General features: G+C 38.4%; 2 protein-coding genes across 4 annotated transcripts in view; one reads left to right on the plus strand and one right to left on the minus strand.

Annotated features, from left to right (window-relative positions):
• Positions 1-746: 746 nt before the first annotated feature.
• Positions 747-13,155, minus strand: slc1a4 (solute carrier family 1 member 4). The gene is made up of 8 exons (XM_058386259.1): positions 12,449-13,155; positions 7,593-7,635; positions 6,492-6,557; positions 4,371-4,537; positions 3,674-3,907; positions 3,094-3,288; positions 2,481-2,615; positions 747-2,156 (listed from the first exon to the last, which is right to left on the minus strand). Exons 1-8 carry the CDS (start codon positions 12,961-12,963, stop codon positions 1,895-1,897), a joined length of 1,617 nt encoding a protein of 538 aa, XP_058242242.1. The 5' UTR covers positions 12,964-13,155; the 3' UTR covers positions 747-1,894.
• Positions 13,156-17,024: 3,869 nt separating this feature from the next.
• The window catches only part of sertad2b (SERTA domain containing 2b), a 30,950-nt gene continuing 25,769 nt past the window's right edge, over positions 17,025-22,205 (plus strand). For 2 of the 3 annotated variants that reach the window (XM_058385655.1, XM_058385651.1), the window contains exon 1: positions 17,158-17,422. The gene's annotated coding sequence lies outside the window, so the exon portion shown is untranslated. Of the gene's footprint in view, positions 17,423-22,205 lie in introns of all 3 variants that reach the window. The other variant, XR_009204307.1, reaches the window with a different exon arrangement.

Genomic DNA, 22,205 nt, shown 5'->3' on the forward strand with positions numbered 1-22,205 from the left:
CCTCTTTTCTTCTGTTATTTACTTTTATATATTTACGTAGTCTGCTTATTATTATTATTATTATTATTATTATTATTATTATTATCACACCACATGTGTTCACACCACATTATGCAGGTCAAATGCAGTGGCCTACACAAAACTCCCCAAACGAGAAGAAAGTCTGAATATTCATATAAATTAACATCTCAAAAACCGTAAATAACATTTTAATCAGAATCACCCTGATTCTGAACACAAATACAGCATAGATGTATCATGCATCAGTGCAAAGTGAACTGTAACATTTGTTACATCTACAATGATACAACATAGGCTATACTCTACACTAGGATACTAACTACTAGGTTATTAAGCATGTCCTTGTAAATGTAACCTGGAATTGGGCATCTACTGTGCCTGTAAACAATCTTCAAGATACATAATTTACTTTTAGAATGAAGTGTTAATAGCCACTACATGCACATTTCTAGAAGAAAAAAAAAAAGATTCTATGTGAAAAGCATACTATTCCAGAGACAAGGAGTTGAGTTTAGTGGCTCTTTTCAGCTTGAGGATGTAACAAATCCTGCAGTGCATTTGTGTTATATTCACACTGACATATTGGGACAGACAGATTTTCTGTTTTTTTTTTTTTGTTTTTGTTTTTTTTTTTTTACAGTTTTTCATTTCACAAAAGCCTGAAAACACTGACAAAACTGTTAGGAAATATTCAACCGGTGTGCAACACCACAAAAAAGACAGGCCACTTTGCTCTTGATTTAATGACATAAAGATACAGCTGAGAGAGGTCAGTAATTACATAGTTAAGTCACAGTTTGAGATTGAAATGTGGATAACGGCAATATCTTATTAACTTGTTATGTTAAATCAGCCAATAACATGTTTTGCCAATTTGGCAGTCAATGCTCGTGTCATTTAGATTAAGAAAAATACGTTTAACAAATTTTGTATAAAAGTAACAAAATTATAAGAAATTATGTAAAATGACGAGTTTACCTAGCATTTATAATTCTTAATACATTTAAAATCAATATTTTAAAAACACTTTAAACTGAATTACTTCACATTTAGTTGCAAATCAATAATGAAATGTAAACAAACAACAGTGATTTTATTTTGTACTATTAGTGCTCTACTGAATGTTTAAGTCAACTATAACATCTGAACATAAGAATAAAGAAAATCACTGTACTTTCACATTTATAACACTGGGTGTCTCTACATTACTCACTATAATAGCATTTCGTCGACACCTATGAGAAACCGGACATTAAATATCAGCATGGAGCATAAATGGAATATACCCAATGACGCTTTTCTTATTATTATGATTACTTTCTTAGAAACCAGTGAAATCATGTGCCAGAAGACGTATTCAGATAGTCACTTTCCAATGCAGGCACCGTTAAATCGCAGTGTCCTTAGACCGGGTTTAACTGGCCTGTGATAAGACACTTAGCCATTAGGGAAACAAATATTTACACCAAATGTTTTCTTATCCATCGTCAAAATCGTTAATGTTTCACAGGTGAGGTAAAGATACAGCAAATAAATAGAGCCAGTGAAAGAGGTCAGTCTGTAAATGATTCTCTTCACTACCTTTAACAATTACTCAAAATAGGGAATAGTCTTCTTCATGTAAAAAATGGAAATTTTTCCCAAAAGAAAGATTAATATACATGTTTTGGCACAAGAAAAAAATTAATGTAACCATTTTTTTCACTGTCTCCTTCATTCTTTTGTGCTAATTGTGCACAAAACAACTATACAGTAAATTTCTCAACAGGAGATATGGCCCATATTCCCAGATTTTAGAGAGGAGTAAGCAAGGATTGATTTTGGAAATGCTTTGAATTGATAAACTGCTTTCAGTGGTTAGAAGAAAGTAGGATTAGAACGTGGACTCCATGCCGTCCTTTTCATCAGCAGAGTTAGATGAGCGGTCATCGACCAGTTTTTGTGTGACGAGAGGTGAGGTCTCCTCTTCAGCCTGGACATTAGCCACAGCTTCCACTTTAACCTCCTTTAGCTCCTCCTCTTCTTCCTGCCTGCCCAAATGTTTTCGCTTTTTCATCTCCTGCTCATTTATATGGTGCAAGATCCCAGCACCCAGAGCATCACCTTCCACATTTACCACAGTGGTGGTACGGTCCCTGAAAAAGAATGTGAATGCAGACAGGTAGACAGACAGACAGACAGACAGACACACATACAACATACCAATACATAAATAACTTGTTACTAAATTCTCAAGCATGTGTTACATCACACATGACATTTAAAGATAGCAAGACATCACACTGAAAAATAACACTCATAAATCAGTGTCTGTGGTTGTACTTTACAAAACTATGTATATTGCAATGTAGTTCCAGATATGTGGTATGATAAACACTAAATTATAAAAAAAAATGTAACTGGACTAAATTATGTGCAGCAGGGAAATAATGAACTTTATGAAGTACAGAAATTCTTACACAATCCAGTCCACAGCCAGCATAAGTGACAGATCATTGGTAGGCAGGCCAATGGCTTCCAAAATGATTGCGATGGTGATGATTCCCCCAGCTGGAATGCCTGCCGCTCCAACACTGGACGCTGTTGCTGTTACACTGCAAGAAGGATAGAAAAATTTCTTTCACTTTCATTCTCTCATGGTAGGGGAAGTGGTTAAGGCTTTAAACTTTTGATTGACAAATTGAGTTAAAATCCCAGGACTGCCAAAGAGCCACTGTTGAGCCCTTGAGTATGGCCCTTAACCCTCAGCTGCTTAGACTATATTCTATCTCAATTTAAATTCACTTCATATCACAAAAATATGAAACAAATTAATAAACATAAAAGTAATTATTGCCTACCCTTTGTGGTATGTCTCTCACAGCTAGCAGGAGTTAAAGAAACTGAGAAGCAACAGAGGTTCCTGTGCTTGTAAAATTAGATCACTCTTAATAGCACTGAGTTGGCATATGACGGAGCCTGTATGGGTTGTTTTAATTCCTGGGGCAGGAACACTGCCTAGAACATGTTCTCTGTGTCTATTTATATGCCTGCTTACTCTGTCAGAAGTTATGCCTTCAGTAATGCACTCACAGAATAGTGAAGATCTGGCCTGCGTTGAGATCGACATTGTTGAGTTGAGCAATGAACACGGCAGCAATGCACTGGAAGATAGCGGCTCCATCCATGTTTACAGTAGCTCCGATTGGCAGGATAAAACGGCTGATCCTTTTATCCACACCATTGTTCTCCTCAACGCACTTAATCATAGCAGGCAGTGTAGCTGAGCTGAGAAAGCAGAAATAACAAGTCAAAATGAAAAGAAGGCCAGATGACATGACTAGCACACTAGCTTATGGTCACATAAACTTGCAACAATATCCATTATAATTAGTTTTCTTTTTAGATCAATCATCAAGAACATGATTTTCATGATAGATAAAAGAGCTATATTTCCTCTGGGAACTGATGAAGAGCTAACGGTTTGCCAAAGTCTTCATTTTTAATCAAATGAAACCAACATTTGGCTAACAGTTTGTTGTAAACCCCAAAGTATGCAAAGTTGAATATACAAATCACAGAGTGGACTGAAATCTGAGCTGGCATTAAAATCCTGTTTGGGCAAAGAGAACTTGAACACTCTACACACTGCAACATGCACAAAAGGAATTACCTGGAGCAGGTAGCAAAGGCTGTGGTGAAAGGTGTAATCAGGCCAGAGAGAAAACTGAAGGGGTTTTTGCGGGTGAACCCAAAGTAGATAAGAGGTAAAACAATGCCACCATGAATAATGTGGCCCAGGATTGAGGCAAAGATGTATTTTCCTAAGCTGGTGACAAGCAGAACCACATCCTCCATCTCCACAATCTTACTGCCTACCAGGAACATGATGCCAACTGGTACATACCTGTAAGACATTTTTTTAATTAATAACTCCCTTAAAATACTTAAAAGAGCTTGTCTATCACAGAGGCAGATTTATTGGCATTAACCTTTTGTCATGACACATACATTTATGACTTTCAACCCAAAACAATATAAAAAATATCTTTCTGTGATAACCAGGAATGAATAATGGAAAAGACCATGGGCCTAAATTTATGGGCAAATGCATATTTAATTGCTGTAAATGGTCTCTAATGTGCATTTAAAACTTTCTGTATAATTTTCTCCATACCGTTCAATAAGACAACCTGACAACGAAACTGTTTGTAAGCTACTCTAAGGCAAATCTGTCATGAAGAATTAATAATATAAGAAAAATATTTAGAGATTACTATTGGACTGGGACCAGTACTGCACAAACATCAAGGCATACTGCTTGCATCCACTATTATCAAGTCGGTCTTTAATCAGATGGTTTCACTCACCACATGATCCAAGATACCAGTACCATAGTGGCTTCATTGAAGGCATTAAAGAAACGAATGAGCTCCTCCCCTTCAGCTCCCAGCTTTCGCAAGGCCACTCCAAACACCATAGCAAACAGAACCAAGCCAAGAATGTTCATCCCATCTGCTTCTGTTCCCACTGGCACCTGCAACCAACCATATATGTCTTTAGATATCAGCCTTGTTAAAGGTGCTTACTTCACAAACACCACTGTGAGATAAAATGGCAGGTAGCAAAAATGATCAAAGTATGCTGAGATCATTTCAATCACATTTTGAATGTGATTAAAAATATTTTTGAATGTAGTGTAAATATAGACCTTTATGTCTTTTATTTTAAGTCATCTTTTGTTTTTTGATTTTGATTTCTTTTTTCTGTTATCTTTCCACCTCTCACTGGTAGTGTCTGCATCAATTTAGTAATAGAATCCCTAACTTAATGTTTTTATGACCATCTCCAGCACTGGGAATGTCAGTGTTTTCTGTTTATAGGTAACTGCTCACAGCAAACTGCACAAGTGATCTTATTTGAACTCTACATGCTTTCAAATCAGAAGACCTTAAAACAAACAAATTCAACGAAACCAAAGAGCAAATTCACAGAGCAGTGTTTTTTTCTTGTTGTCTCACTGTTTAAACATCATCTGTGTCGCATACAACTGTTCATTCTAGTATAATCACTGAGAGGCAATATAGAGGAGTCTATTTGGTTAGGCTGTTAGGTCAAATCTAACAGTCAAATAGACAAAATGGGTACATAAATTCCCTACGGCTAATTAAGACTTTATAAAGCCTGTTGCACAGTATTCTTAACATAATGTAAACACAGAGACTCTCGAAGTTCAATAACACTGGCTGTGTTTTCTCTCTTACAGATCTTTTAGTTAACCGCTCCTGGAAATGTTATGAGCAGCTATTTATGAAGAACTGAGAGTTCCCTTGCGGAACAAGGAATAAATTCTATTCATAATTCAATTAATTCTTAAACATTAAATTAAAACTTAAACAATTATTTAATGTGCATGCAGGACAACAGAACAGTATTATCTATTCAAATGGAATATTCACTGAATTACATCTTTGCTCTGTGCCCAACCTGATCTCAAGCTTATTTTTAAGTTTAAGTTCATACAAACAGACTGTGTTGATTGTTCAAAATGTGAGACCATGTTACTCTGCCAGTACCTCCAATTGTTTTCAGTATGGGTAAGTAGCCTCCAAAAGATCCCTGCTTTCAGATAGTCTCACATGGGCAAGGGTTAAAGCATTCACATTGGAATGAGAATGTGAAGGGACCACATTGGCAATTACCCAAATACTGGGCTCCTTTGAGACTCATGCATGGCTCATGTATGTCTGATGTGATTAGTCAAATCTGCTGACTGTTCAAAAAGTATTCTAAAAAAACTATTTCTTCTTCTTTTTTCTGGAAACATAGTGAATCAACTAAATGAATACTACTGGAAGATAGGAACAATTCATTTATCCAGAAAGACCTAAATATTCCCTTAGAGTTTAAAAGCTGCTGGTTTGAAATACATAGTAACTAAAGCTCTTCTGAAAAGACTTGCTATCTCCAGCTGTTCAAGAGTTTTAGTAGCTGAAGAGTGGCAAGAGCGTCTGTAGGAACTATGCAGCATGCAAACAAACAGCATGTGTATTCAGAGCTGCCAACTAGTCAGCACAACCATGGAACAGGTTCTCACGGAATCCAAGCCAGGTCTGTGCCAAAAACCTCAAAAAACTGATTATAGTCTTTCATATGCAGTGAAGTGAAGCCTAAAATCTAGGTACTGCAACTCAGATGGAGTTCTTCTAGGTTAGGCTGAAAAGCCCACATTGTGTCTGTCATAGGAATAAGAACAAAATGAGTTTAGAAACTCTATAAATTCTGCATCTTAAAAAAAAAACAGTACGTTTTATTGCTTTAATTCCAAACATGAATTCTGAATCAAAAGAATTTTACCAGATTCACAGTCCACAGTTCATGATTTTGCCAAAAATTGAATAGTTTAGTTACAGCAATCACAATGTTGTGGTGAAACAATATTTTGATAGTATGTCTGTTTATATAACTTGCAGAAGGGAAAGAAAGGATACCTTTTGATAGAGTACAGTCCCGTTTGTTGTGTTTCCCACTGCAATCATCTTGTAGTCTGTAACATACTACAAACAAAGAGAAGAGATTATAAATATAGTGCTTCATTAGCAATAGATAAATGACATACATGTCTATATTTTCCATAACTTCAAATTTCAACTCATTGACATTTCAGTGAGCTGTCAAGTTTAGGTATCTCCACGAATCAATTAAGTCTCTCCAGAAATCTACAAAAGCTGCATTTAAAGCACAGCTAAAAAGAACCTGCCAACTGGCACACACATGGACAATGACACTGCTACTCAGAGCCTCCTCTTGCTCAGAAAGTCTAACTATGTCAGATGTCGTCTCCTAGCCTGCCCTATCTCTTGAGTAATATATAAACCCCCAATTTGAACACCCAGAAATAGTCATTGTTATTTAATCTTTCAGGGTGGATAGGATAATTGGGATAATTAAGTTTGAAATGAATTCTGTTCAATTTGTCTTCGGTTTTCAGTAGAATAGAAATGGAGGTCATATTTTATTCCTTATTGCCTCTACCTTCCAACTGTATCATGGCTCCTGGAATTTAGGTATGGTTATTTTTGGTATGGTAACTTATCTTGTTCCATGTGTCTGCATGATTATTTATTAGTTGACTCAGGCTTAAATCTGTGAGGGGACATTGCACACTCAGCTGTACACATTCCCCATTGTGCCTGGTGACATTATTTTCCACCCCTAACACAACCCTGTGACCCTTTCTCTGCCTTTCTGCAAAACTCACAAGCCTGAGCAGCCACCCATGTACTACATCCTAGTAAAGCACACCAGGTTGCCAGGCATCAGGGAATGGAGTACGCTTGCTATGGCAACGACTGGGCAGCATTTAATGGTGAGAGAAAGCATGAGAGATATTTATTGGGCAGAGAGAAAAAAGCTCACACCAGTCAGAGACTCTCTTCATTAAGCATTGTAGGGCTGTTAATATGGAGGGACTGAGGCTTGAGAGTGGCCATAAATACCAAGGCTAATCTGGTGCAACTGGTGTATGGATTTTATATACCTTGTTTACAGATTCGGTTGTACTATCAAAAGGAAAGAAAAAAGTTACTTACTGAGCGGAAAGCAGCAGCTACCAGGTTAGATGGAAACAGGTTTCTGTGTAAAAAAAAAAAAAGTCAATGTGACATACAATATAAAATACTACTACTGTCTTTTATCTGAATTATCACTAGGCAGCAGTGCTGTATATAAAACACATGACATGCTCTCTGAATATCACGCATTGGGCTGCCACACTGTTTTTCTGTAAAAACGATAACTTTTTACATGCCACAGGGTAATGTATAAGTGTTAAATTATGCTTCTTTATTTCAGCTTAGCTAAAACACACCGAAACATGTTCTCAGAATCATGTGATACAATCAGATTAATCTGGTGACCCAGTGGACAAAGGTAAAAGAAGTTTCTGTTTTAAGCCTATTAATAAAGACACGCATAAAACTCAAATTACATAATTGAATATCACTAAGCCTTTTAGACAAAGATAATGTAACAATTAGCAATTTTAAATAAACTCAAAAACAAAATAGACACACACACAAAACATTTTTTAAAAATCAATGCATTCCCAAGGCAAAATTTAGTCAGGTTGGTATGTCACAACAGGTGTCATTTATGAGTCTCTCCACCTGGTCATGACAAATGACAAGTAACACCATCAGTTTTTCCCAGACAAATGGACTAAAGCCCACAGTAACCCACAAGTTTGTTTAGCCAGCTGTGTGTTTACTTTCCATCCATCTAATGCTTGAACATTAAACACAAGCAAGCAAGAACTGTCTCTTCTTTCCATTTGCTTGAATAAGTAAATAGTGAACTCAACAGAAATCAATTAAAATTAAACAGCCAATTTTTATGTCATGAACTTTACTTAAATTTATAAGAAAGAATTATATTCTACAAATGTAGAATTATATATGTGTGTATTTTACACTCCTTTGAAATGCTTGTTTAAATTGTTATCACTAATCAGCAAGGAACTTTCTGCAGGCTCACCTTCATTATTCACAAAACAAGGTAATATAATATTCTGACCAACAACACATGTGAGGTGAGAATATTGTCAGCGGATATTAGCAAAGATAAAAGCTTATTCTTTTTATGGCTGCCACATATACCTTAACCATAGATACATCTATGGTGCTGTCAAGCATTCCCAAAATGATGGTCTTTACAACCAATGTGGTGCACACCATTCTCAATAGAGCATCACCCTAAGGGCATTCAAAACCTGTGCATGAATGGCTCTTGCAAACAGGAGACTTTCTTGTTTAGTTATTGAGTTAGTATTCATTACAAAGGGTAGTTAGAATTCATTACATGCAGTCAAATCCACAGGCACAGGTGATCTGATTGAGGGTGACAGCAGATCTGCTTAGGGAGATCTAACCAATAGTGAAAGCAATATTGAAATTCAAGGAATTACTGGCTATGTTAGAGCCAAGGACATGCACTGTCTTCCCTTGGTATTGGTGTGGTGGTCTATCTGCACCTTACAAAAAACTAGTGTTACCAATTTTGGGTGCAGATAACACACACCAAACCCTTTTACCACTGCCAGACTTCTGTACCTGGAAATGAGTTACTCTCAGTGAGGCAGGTATCTCCTGAAGGTAGAGAGAGGTGCTAAAACTTGTGCATGATCTTTGAAATAGCTGTCCGCCATGATGTCTGTGCAAACTACGACTGTCCATCTGTTACTGAAACTTATACTAACTAGAAACAGTTGCAAGAAAAAGTATGTGAACCCTTTGGGATTACTTGGATTTCTGCATAAATTGGTCATAAAATGTGTTCTGATCTTCATCCAAGTCACAACAATAGAAAAACACAGTCTGCTTAAACTAATACCGCATAAACATTATATATTTTCATGTTTTTATTGAACACAACATGTAAACATTCACAGTGCAGGGTGGAAAAAGTATGTGAACCCCTAGGCTAATGACATCTCCAAGAGCTAATTGGAGCCAGGAGTCAGCCAACCTGGAGTCCCATCAATGTGATGAGATTGGATGTGTTGGTTAAAGCTGCCCTGCCCTATAAAAAACACACACCAATCTTGAGTTTGCTGTTCTCAAGAAGCATTGCCTGATGTGAACCATGCCTCGCACAAAAGAGCTCTCAGAAGACCTACAATCAAGAATTGTTGACTTGTATGAAGCTGGAAAGGGTTACAAAAGTATCTCTAAAAGCCTTGATGTTCATGTGTCCACGGTAAAACAGACTGTCTACAAATGGAGAAATGCTACTCTCCCTAGGCGTGGTCGTCCTGTAAAGATGACTTGAAGAGCACAGCGCAGAATGCTCAGTGAGGTGAAGAAGAATCCTAGAGTGTCAGCTAAAGACTTATAGAAATCTCTGGCACATGCTAACATTTTTGTTGACAAATCTACAACAAGTAAAACATTAAACAAGAATGGAGTTCATGGGAGGACACCACGGAGGAAGCCACTGCTGTCCAAAAAAAACATTGCATCACGTTTGAAGTTTGCAAAAGAGCTCCTGGATGTTCCACAGCACAACTGGCAGCACAAAATATTCTGTGGACAGATGAAACCAAAATTGAGTTGTTTGGAAAGAACAAACAATGCTAACGGAGAAAAAAAGGCACAGCACACCAAGATCAAAACCTCATCCCAACTGTGAAATATGGTGGAGGGGGCATCATGGTTTGGGGCTGCTTTGCTGCCTCAGGGCCTGGAAGGATTGCTGTCATCGATGGAAAAATGAATTCCAAAGTTTATCAAGACATTTTGCAGGAAAATTTAAGACCATCTGTCCACCAGCTAAAGCTCAACAGATGATGGGTGATGCAACAGGACAACGATCCAAAGCATGGAAGTAAATCAACAACAGAATGGCTTCAACAGAAGAAAATACGCCTTCTGGAGTGGCCCAGTCAGAGTCCTGACCTCAACCCGATTGAGATGCTGTGGCATGACCTCAAGAGAGCGATTCACACCAGACATCCCAAGAATATTGCTGCACTGAAACAGTTTTGTAAAGAGGAATGGTCCAAAATTCCTCCTGACCATTGTGCAGGTCTGATCTGCAACTACAGGAAATGTTTGGTTGAGGTTATTACTGCCAAAGGAGGGTCAACCAGTTATTAAACCCAAAGGTTCACATACTTTTTCCACCCTGCACTGTGAATGTTTACATGTTGTGTTCAATAAAAACATGAAAACATATAATGTTTGGTGCGGTATTAGTTTAAGCAGACTGTGTTTTTCTATTGTTGTGACTTAGATGAAGATCAGAACACACTTTATGACCAATTTATGCAGAAATCCAAGTAATCCCAAAGGGTTCACATACTTTGCACTTCTTGCAACTGTATATATTATTCACTGTATATACACTGATCAGGCATAACATTATGACCACCTGCCTAATATTGTGTTGGTCCCGCTTTTGCTACCAAAACAGCTCTGACCCGTCCTGCACTGTGTGTTCTGACACCTTTCTATCAGAACCAGCATTAACTTCTTCAGCAATTTGAGCAACAGTAGCTCGTCTGTTGGATGGGATCACATGGGCCAGCCTTCGGTCCCCACATGCATCAATGAGCCTTGGCTGACCATGACCCTGTTGCCAGTTCACCACTGTATCTTCCTTGGACTTTTGATAGAAAGTTTTTTTTTTTTTCATTTTTCCTGCTTCTAACACATCAACTTTGAGGACAAAATGTTCCCTTCCATGATAAGGACATAATCAGTGTTATTCACTTCACCTGTCAGTGCTCATAATGTTATGCCTGATCGGTGTAGGTGTATCGTTATACAAACTATTAGTACATATTAACATTCAATTTGCTATACTCTTTATAATTTTGTGGCATAGTGAGGGAGGGATAGATTTTGGGTTTAATCAAACAAAATAACCATGGAACCACAGTTCAATGGTTTCGATTTTCATGCATTTTACTTTTTAGCAGTCATTAGGATCAAGAATACAGTGTTCCCAGGACCTAAAAACAGAAAACCCTGACCTTTAACAGAACTGAACTGGGAGAGAAAACATATCAGGTTTAGACATAACAGTACCAACAAGGCCTGGGAATAGTGAACAGGGATAGTGATTCATTCTTATATATAGAAAAAAAAAAGAGAAATAAAGACACCATCACTCAGTGGTGTAGCTATGTGGAGGATTTCGATTTTTCCTAGTTCCAACGCTTATTTGGAGGGTTGAGATATCACACACCATTATTTTATAAACATGATAGCACATTTGCTTAAATATCAAATAAAACTTCTTTTTTTTTGCTTAGTATTTGCACTATAACGATGCTCATAAAAGGTCAACAGTGCGATTCCATATTTAACACCTCAGATATTGTCCCATAATTAGTTTAATCACATATCATTGGCTAGCGGCATCTATGTAGAGAAACACTATTAACCAATCAGATTCATGGATGTTTTCCGTTACTGTTTAAAACCAGACTCTGAGTATCGGGATATTGAGATGACAGCTAACGAAGCACTGGGGGTGTAGTGCTAGAGGAGAAAAATAATATGGTTTTATAACATAATTTGTAGTTTCCACTATGTTATAACCATAGTCCCCTCGAGCTTCCCCGCCCACGAGCCCCCAAAGTTAACTTCTGACTTTGCCATTATTGTCACCAAAGTCTAAAAAAATGTAACTGAGAAAGTTTCAAGCAATATTTAGCTTCATGTAGAATAAATGTACATGTGTATATCATATTCAGAAATATAATTTCGATGGTTTTACTCTTACTGTTTTGCGTTGGGATAATAAAAGAACTGATATGTAAGCTTATCTCTTCGAATGGTTAAAATCATTTTAATGGTTTTATCATTTCGAACTTAAGTTATATGCAAAGTTTTGCACACCTTTGCCCTTAATTGTAGATATTACAACCAGAGCAAACCAGTACCTTGCTAGATCTAAGAACGAGTCGGTGGTCTCCTTGTTGTTGCTGACGCTTTCCAGCGCCAGGTTATTAGTGTTGAGCGCTCCAGCGCCAACCCCGGGCTTGATGAGGAAAGCCAGGGCGACGCCGATGGACGAGGCTATGAGCGTGGTGACCAAAAAGTAGGACACAGCGATCCCTCCGAGTTTGCCCAGGGAGCGAGTGTCCAGGCTGGCAGCGCCCGAGATTAGGCTGCACACCACGAGAGGCAGGATAATCATCTTCAGCATCCTCAGCAACATCTCACCGGGAAACGCAAAGTAAGTCATCTGCGCTCGCGTCAGGTTCATTTTGCGAACCATTACGCCGAGCCCGACGCCCACAAGAACCCCGGACACCGTCAGAATCACGACAAGATTTCTACGTAAAAAGGACATTAACTTATCTTTGAAATTCCGCTTCTCTGATTTTACGGACACGTCTGGAATAACGGTCTCGGACACAGCGTGTCCGTTAATTTCGCTTTTCTTCTCCGTCATGATTAAAAACGATTACAACTGTTTTCTAAGTAACAGATATAAGGCTGAAGACCTGTTTATGGCTATCTTTAGTCTGGAGAGAAGAGATTAATCTATATATCCTAAGCTCAATGAAAGCGTGAGCGTGTACCAGTACGAGTACAACGCGAGTACGAGCGCTAGAAAGACCGTATTACCGGCGCGACTCGCATGTGTGCCAGTGGGCAGACGATCACTGCGCATGCGTGTTACCCTTTTGCGCTTGAAGATGAAATGATGCAACTTCAGGGACTGTTGCTATTCACCATTTTTTATTTTATTTTTAAATGTTTGTCGGAATATGGCACACAAAGTGACACGTTGTCTTAGTGAATTAGTCATACTAAGCTTAAGCGCAAAGTTCATATATTTAGATTCAGAAGTTAGGCTAACAGATTTATTAATTATAATATGAGTGATCATTTGATCTGCACTGTATTTTGGATTGCCATGTATCCAGTCTGGCTGTGTCTAATCCTCAGTTATTTTGCCACTAGTGTACGAGATCATGGGTGTTAATAACTTTTCATGTTTTTTTGCCACGTCTAAGTCTGTTATAATGCCTTACACTTAGCCTACTCGAATGGAGTTAGCTGTCGCAAACAACATTAAAGCAACTGACAGGCCGATAAAAGGACTCTGTATGTTGAGCTCTCTGATCTAACAATCTCTGCTATAATTATTCCAATTGTAGATAGGAGCCCAGGTTGCTTATAAAAAGTCTATTATATTAGATAGATTTTTATAGAGTTAAGAAAGAAAAAGAATTTACCTTTCTACTAATTACCCAGACTTTCTTTCATAAGTAATGTTGCATCTATCTATCTATCTATCTATCTATCTATCTATCTATCTATCTATCTATCTATCTATCTATCTATCTATCTATCTATCTATCTCTGTCTGTCTATATATATCTGGACACCTGACCAGCACACCCATTTGTGTTTTTTCCTTAAACTGTTGCCACAAAATTGGAAGCACAGCCACATTGCTAACCCCACAGCCACATTCCAGAATCTAGTGAAAAGCCTTCTCAGACGAGTGGAGAGTCTTATAGCAGCCACATTGTGTTAATGCCCGTTGAATGGAATGGACACATATAGTATGTGTGTGATGGTCATGTGTCCATATATTTCTGGATTTACAGTGTATAATGTTTCCCTCCGAAGAAAACAATAGTTCCTGATACTGCTCAAACCAGGAACCTTGCAACTGTGAGTTGGCAGTGCTACCCACTCACATGAGCATCCATTCAAATGATCAGTTAGTTCATGCTAACAAACAAAATCTGGTCTGACTGGCTTGGTTGAGTAGAGGGGAATTTGAAATAACTGAATGCAAAAATGTGATTTTTGTTTTTGTAAAAACTTTTTTTGTTGTTGAAATCATTGTGGACTCTGCTGTGCATTGCTAGACAAATTATTTTATTTGTTTTAGATGTTCATATTTACTTTTTTTTATATATATATATATATATTTTTATCAGCAATAAATATCTTATCACTAGTTTATGTATTTATTATTTAGGCATTACCTTCTTACAACTGCAGGTTCCCCAGTTTATGTATAAGCTTATAATACTCAGAGATTCTGTACATGCTCTCTCTGTGTCATTGTGGGTTTCCTCTGGGTTTTCTGGTTTCCTACCACCTACCAAAAACATAGCAGTAGAATCAGGGTGTGAATATGTGTGTGCAGGGTGCGTAGGGGGTCCTTCCTGCACTGCAACCAACTTCCCAGGAAACCCAGAAACCCAGAAAACCCAGACACAGCGTGGTCCTGACCAGCATAAATCAGGCATAAAAATTGAGTGAGATGGTGAGTGTGTGTGTGTGTGTGTGTGTGTGTGAGAGAGAGAGAGGCAGACAGACAGATAGATAGATTGATAGAGAAAGAGAGAGAGAATATTTTGCTATACGCTGTGTGTATGGTTGGATGAAATGTCTGAAAATGGCGCAACATGTGCACTAACAGTACCTTTCAACTAGAGGGCACAATAAGGCCTGATTTTCTGTCCTTTCTACCGTTTACTCTCACTGAAAGGACGTGTGCACTGTCTGGAATCGTCTAGCAGCAGCAAACTGCTAAACTCTTGTGAGGTATGAATATTTTGCCAAATATTACTAATCTTGGTAATTCCTGGTAATTCACTGCTGAGATGACATTGGTGGGCACACTGTAAATGTTACCACTGCATATTTTTATATATACTTTATGGCCAAAAGTTTGTAGACACCTGACCATCACACCCATATGTACTTTTTGAAAATCTAATTGCATATTTCAATCCTCCTTTGCTGTTATAAAAATCTCCTTCTGGGAAAGCTTTCCTCTAGATTTTGATTGTGGATGTGAGGTTTTGGCCATTCAACCACAAGAGCATTAATTAGGTCAGGCGCTGATGTTGCGTGTGGAGGACTGGGCCACAGTTAATGTTCCAGTTCATCCTGAAGATGTTCGGTGGGGTGGAGGTAAGGGCTCAGTGCTTTATTATTGTGTGCTTCCAACTTTGTGAATATAGTTTGGGGGAGGCCCATGTATTGGTGTATGACCTATGGTCATATAGTTTACTTTTTTCTTGTAGGCCATAATCCTGCCTCATTTTGCACACAAATTTAGCATTGTCATATCAGCTGTAGGAGTCACTTAATGGATTGTATGGATATCTATAGGTTATATCTTCTGTATGTTAAATATATGATTGAATATATGAATGTGTTCTGTGGGGTTTGTATGCTGGACAGGTTTTGTATGTTTATTGCATTTTATGTGTTGTCATCAGAGAGAGAGAGAGAGAGAGAGAGAGAGAGACTGGTAAGCATATAATAACTACTCAGAAAGGACAAGGCCCAAGATTAATAACTGTTTTCACAAAACCACCAATTTCATATTCAGTTTAACTCTTAGGATAATAGGTTCCTCATGAGTTCTCCATATAGTTAAAGTCTGCTAAAATTTTAGGAGAATCTTAGAACCCTGTCTGAAAGGGAAACCCACAGTTGTGCAAGTTTTGCAGAGAGACTTTAATGGTTCCCCCAGAGGGACAAACTGAGCATTGTTGTACTGTACTAGATGGAAACATTTTCCTTCAAAATGTGTCGAATATTGACCGTGGACTGCATAGGTGGAAGGAACCTCTGTATATGCCTGTAAAAAATATGATACACCATCTTCAACAAGTATATAGATAAGAAGATGAATATGTCGATTTTTAGCACTGGACGACATACTGAGCACTCCATTTCCTGTTACCCAGACTACATTGAACTTAGCAACAAAACAACTGAGCTAAGCAGTTGGTAAGCCTTCTGTCAGAGCATGCCTTTACTGAGCAGCATACTCAATGTGTTTTTTGCATACATACCATAGGGGGGCTATATATATATATATATATATATACATACATATATAGCAGGCATAACATTCTGACAGCACTGACAGGTGAAGTGAATAACACTCATTATCTCCTTTATCATAGCACCTGTTAGTGGGTGGGATACATTAGGCAGCAAGGGAACATTTTGTCCTCAGAGTTGATGTGTTAGAACCGGGAAAAATGGGCAAGCGTAAGGAATTGAGCGAGTTTGACAAGGGCCAAATTGTGATGGCTACACGACTGGATCAGAGCATCTCCAAAACTGCAGCTCTTGTGGGGTGTTCCTGGTCTGCAGTGGTCAGTATCTATCAAAAGTGGTGAACCAACAACAGGGTCATGCACGGCCAAGGCTTACTGATGCACATTTGGAGTGAAGGCTGACCAGTGTGATCCAGTGTGATACTGTTGCACAAATTGCTGATAGAAAGGTGTAAGAATACACAGTGCATGACGGGTCATGATGCATTTTGGGACCAAAATGCAGGTGGTCATAATGTTATGCCATATATATATATATATATATATATATATATATATATATATATATATATATATATATGATGAGTGATGAGGGGGTTGAATGGATGATCATGTACTGCACTTCGAAACAGCAGATACAGCTACCATTGCAATGCTATAACATAACGTTTATTTAAAGGTTGTATTTCGTTGGAAGTTGAGCTGTGGATGTTAGATATGCTTTGCAGCAGCCTCTTTAACACACGCGGCTGGCTCCGCGCCGCCTCTCCATGCAGTCCTGTTGGCGGATTTACACACAGTGGGCGGGGACAGGAGACGTGATTCAGCCCTCGAGTCATTGCTCGATTTGTCAGTCATGTTCTGCAATTCCAGCCGAGACATGCGGTTACAACATATTTAACCTGCTTTATCCGAGTGGACAGGCGAGACTTCTGACGCTAAAATGATATGACGGAATACATTCAGAAAGTGTCATGTAAAATTAAGCAGCCGCTCGCGATCACTATACGCTGCAATAGTTTACTTCTGAGCAGTCGCTACATGAGTTGCTAAAGCGGACCGGACAGATCATTTAAAAACGAGGTAAGTGACACAGCAACACTACTACTACAGCAACTAATGTCAGCAAGTGGCTTGCATGAAGTCACCGTAACACCCTTAAAGTGGTACAGAGGGCATGACGCGTCTCAGTGTGTGTGTGTTTGATGTGTGTGTGTGGTGGGGGTCTTTTAACCCCTTTCGAGCTGCAGCTGAAACACTAGTGACCGCTGATGTGTGAAATGACTGTGGACCACGTGACTCGTCCGCGAGCTCGGACCGCTACGTTCAGTACAGCAGGACGCGCGTGGTCACAGTACAGTTACGTAACGTGACAGATAAGAGCTGCTGCAGTGACCTCTTATGACTGACAGTAAAAGCCCCAGTGCTAAATTAAAAATAATACCAAGTTTTTCAACCTTATCTATAGCACAGGCAATCAAATCTGGACTTGGAGTTCCTCCTGTCCTGTACATTTCAGTGTTTTCCGTGCTGTAACACACCCACTTTAACACAGGAAAGACCGCTATATAACTGATTAGTTGAGTCAAGTGTGTTAGACCAGAGAAAACATTTATTTGTGTAGGGCAATATATATGAGCATTCTTTATGTTTTTACAGACCATGACCATGTATCCAAGCAAGGAAGTGTCCATTTTATTTATACACTGTACAACTGCTCTCCCCATGCCAATCTCCCCTTGGGTGTAGAACTATATTTTGGGGGGATGTAACTCTTGTCTTAAACTGGAGCCCACAATCTCTTTCCTCAGGTCAGTAGCCTTGCCAGTCTAAAAGGTACTGAAGCTTGCCCTCTTTGGATTGTGAATCAAAGATTGTTTTGGTTCTACTTCAGCCTTAAGTGTGAATTTTGTAGTAAATTTTACCAAAGCCACCAGTTATTCCATGATGCCTCACCAGACTACAGACCTGCAGTGGACCCCCACAGTCACTCATAATCTCCTCTCAGATGCTAAGATACCTGTAAAAGTCATTGCATGTGCATAGGCTTTCTTTTCCACAAATAAAAAGCCCACATAAACCAGGGACAATGAGGGACATGTGTATCCCTGTTTGGGAGCTTTTTCAATGCCCTCTTCCATCGCTTGGATTTGTTTGTCAGAACATGGAATAAGGAGGTAAATCTGGTTGTGTGGGGGTGTGGCACCCATGAAGCATTCAACGGCATAGTCATATAAACAATATGGTGGACAATATATTGGCATTGGCTTTGCTGAAAACCTCACAACATTCATGATATTCAGGGGAAGTTACACAAGGACTTGAGATTCTATGGAGGATGATGAAATGGCTGTTGAAGTGCTGAGACAATGGCCATCACACTACGAATAGGTCATCTGTCCAGTGGACCTTAATGGGATGTTGCAGAGTTTGTAGGGGTTACTGAGTCCTTTCTGCCAGGGTGCGGTTGATGAAATTACCAGTGGCCCCAGAGTTGATTAGCACTTTAACAACGGATGCATCCCCTGAGTGCGTAATCTGAATGGGTGATTACAAAATTTGAGGAGGGACTCACTGAGTTGGAGTGAGGTGTAGAGGGGGCTCGTTCACAATGTTCGTTAGGAGGCTTTGCCCTGTGAATGTGACAGACACTTTGTCACGTGACTGAGAGAAAGTTAGTGTTGTGCTCCTGATGTTAGACTGCTTTTAGTGCAGACTTATTCCAGCCACTGCCTGCTGCCAACATACGGAAGTCAAGTGCAACCTCTGCAGCATTTTGGTTCCCTTGCTTCAGGGCGAGAAATTGTTTCTTTATTCTTTACCCTCAGGAGAATTGTCAAACACACATTTGAACAGTTAAAGGAAGCAGTCGTAGTTAGCCACATTGTGCTTGTGAGCATATGGCTGTGGTCCATGAGTTGGCAAAGTATTCTGTCAGGACGCAGATTCTAGATTATCCATGACAGACAAAAAATTATGACTTTTCTTTTTACTGAGAAAAAACAGAACAGAAACACATTTGCATAAACCTTACTTATAATGGAAGACTAAGAGTAAGTGTTGGCCAGTCAGTAAACACAAATCACATTTTATTGTTCAAAGAGGTGTTCAAAATGAAATTAGGCTCTAAATATGTACAAGTTATTTTAACACACTTACATTACTGTACCAGAAATATCATCTAGATCCATGAGAAGGAATTAGTAAGTTGATTTATTTTTTGCTCTCTTGGTCTAGCTTTCACTTTAGTGTAAACCTAAATGTAACTATATATGAAAGATTTTGTACATGCTCTCATGAGTATATCTGTGATTTAGTTGTGAGTTTAAATCCTACCCTAGCCTAATGTTGACAGTGGGTGCTTGAGTGCTTAACTCTCAACATTGTATTTGTATCCTTTGAATAAAAATAATTAAAAGTCACTCTGGATGAAAGATCAGATGTTTAAGGTCCATTTAATCCAAAATACATTGGATACATTGGTAAAATAAAAGGTTTTGTCCTAGGACCAGAAATTTCTTACCGTAGGCTTGTGTCACTTAGTATTTACCGACTGCTCTGTTTTGTTTTTGTTTGTTTGTTTGTTTGATTAGTTGTTTTAGAAGCACATAAAAACCCAACCCAAACACACACACACACACATACACACACACGGTAAGAATAAACTCCAGACAGTGTACAGTATCCATTGTGTCTCACTTGGACACCTACACTGTAGGTGTTTATTCATCAACCGACCAGTCTAGTTGTGTTAAATTTCAGTTATAGTAACACATAAATATATATTACACATAACACATAAATAATTTCCAAATATCGTACTTTAACTTTTACTTAAAACACCAGGCAGGGGCAAAGCAAAGAAGAATATTGGAACTGACATCCTTGAGAAATGGGAAGAGTAGAAACACAAAATGCATTTCATGCCTTGTCTACCCATAGTTGTTCACTCCTCAAATGTTTCTTTTATCTCTTTTATTTATAATATTTTCACATGTTAAATTCAAGTGTCACTCATGGTTACCACTTAATGTTTGGTATTTCCACCCTATGATAATAGTTTCAAATGACTTTTAGCATTATGCAAGCATAATTCTTACTCATAATGCAACTGCTCAGTGGTGACTTTTAGACGCTTGGCAGCTGGACTCACCCACATCACAAGTATTTAATAGTTAATTATGATTATGATATTAATAACAGTTTATGCTTGCTGCGCAGGCTGGTGTAAGTTGGCCTTTGGATGATGTCTTTGAGACATAAACTGCAATTTTTGGACCTCCTAACCTCTGCACCTCTTGCTTTTCTTGCAAATAGTTGAGGTCTGGTTTTGTCTGTGCTGGATTAGAGGAGCACATCTAAGTTTGCTGATAATCCAGATTAGAGTGCCGCTCGGGACGACTGAGTTTAGAGCTCAGACTGATTGTAGTCACCTCATTAGCTTAGTGGTACTCACAGGCTGTGCAACAAGACCTTTCTAACCACAGATCTGTCACTCATTTACTGTTTTCTGTTTTTCATGACATTTTGTGCAAACTCCTTGCCTTGTGCTGTTGCCACTTGATTGGCTGATTAGATAACTGCACAAATGTACAGGTGTACAGGCATTTCTAATAAATTGCAGGGTGACTGTGTGTGTGTGTGTGTGTGTGTGTTAGAGAGAAAATGTAGTGTCTGTGTAATGTGTATATATTAAAAAGTGTCTGCATGTTGGTTCATTTTTAAAGCTTTATTCTGATTACAGTTATTATAATTACCTTAAATAATATTGAAAATGTATACACCTTATACACAGTTGATGGTAAAATCAAATTTGTAAGATACAGAGTATGTATCCTTGAGTGTTCCACGTCAGTGAGAGGAAAACGTACAGTTTGTTTCTTAGAGTGTACAATAATTTTTCAGGAGTGCCTGTTTACTGATCGGTGTTTAAGAAAAGTGCCACTCTAGAAGCAGCAGTGGTGGAAACTCCAGAGGTGCATATATCAAATGTCTCTGAAGCAGCAGCTACACAAACACCCACAGACGCGCAGACACACACACACACACAGGCAAGAGGCCTTCATTCTGCAGCATTAATATTTTATCAGCCTACCTTTAACAGAGGAGGATGATGGGGCGCGCCACAATAAGACAAGCAATGCTCAGAGGTAGAACAAAGCATGCTAAGCTTGGACAAAATATTACATTTAATTTCTCACACTCTTTACTTAACGTTTAACACAATATGTACAAACAAACATGTAGATGTTCGAAGATCTTCTCATCACTGTCTTTATAAATGCCTGTGGGTCACCTGTTGATCTTGACCCCAAAAAAATAATGTTTGTGCCATGCTTGTGCTGTAAAATTATTGTGTGTAATGGAATGGGTATTTAGATATTGTAATGAGAGCATTGCAGTGTAAAGTCTTCAGTATATTAATTATATTACTGGTCAATTCTGAATGTTCAAAATGTTGATTAATTTTCTGTAATTCCTACATTTTGATAATAGTCTTGGCTGCAAGGCAAATCACAGATTTATGTTAATGTGATCATTCCGATGCATTGTAATGTCTATACTAACAATTTAAACATGGTACTTTAATGGTAGATGCTCACCTAATCTCAGTAGAATAAATAATAAATTAATGTTATTTAGCCAGTTAAAAACATATAGCTGTTGATATGGTAAAGTTTAGACTTTTTTTTTTCTTTTTTGGAAGGAGACTCCATACCAAGTTTTCAGTCTGGCAGGAGCCTAAGACCTGGGGTGTGTGTATGAAAGGGTGTGTAGGTGTGTGTTTATATGTGTTTTTTATGTGGTTGGGACTTAGTAATCAAGTAATCAAATATGTAGTGTTTCTTGTTTGCTGTTTGGTGTT

Source organism: Hemibagrus wyckioides, linkage group LG03 (genome assembly GCF_019097595.1).
Source record: "Hemibagrus wyckioides isolate EC202008001 linkage group LG03, SWU_Hwy_1.0, whole genome shotgun sequence".
Taxonomy (NCBI): domain Eukaryota; kingdom Metazoa; phylum Chordata; class Actinopteri; order Siluriformes; family Bagridae; genus Hemibagrus; species Hemibagrus wyckioides.

Bases quoted from the DNA above. Each gene is read 5' to 3' on its own strand.
- slc1a4 (XM_058386259.1), bottom strand. From the start codon at position 12,963: ATGACGGAGAAGAAAAGCGAAATTAACGGACACGCTGTGTCCGAGACC. The intron at 6,558-7,592 runs GTAAGTAACTTT...CTTTGTTTGTAG, and splicing joins TAGCTGCTGCTTTCCGCTCA to TATGTTACAGACTACAAGAT. The intron at 2,616-3,093 runs GTGAGTGCATTA...TCCTTCTTGCAG, and splicing joins GGCCAGATCTTCACTATTCT to TGTAACAGCAACAGCGTCCA.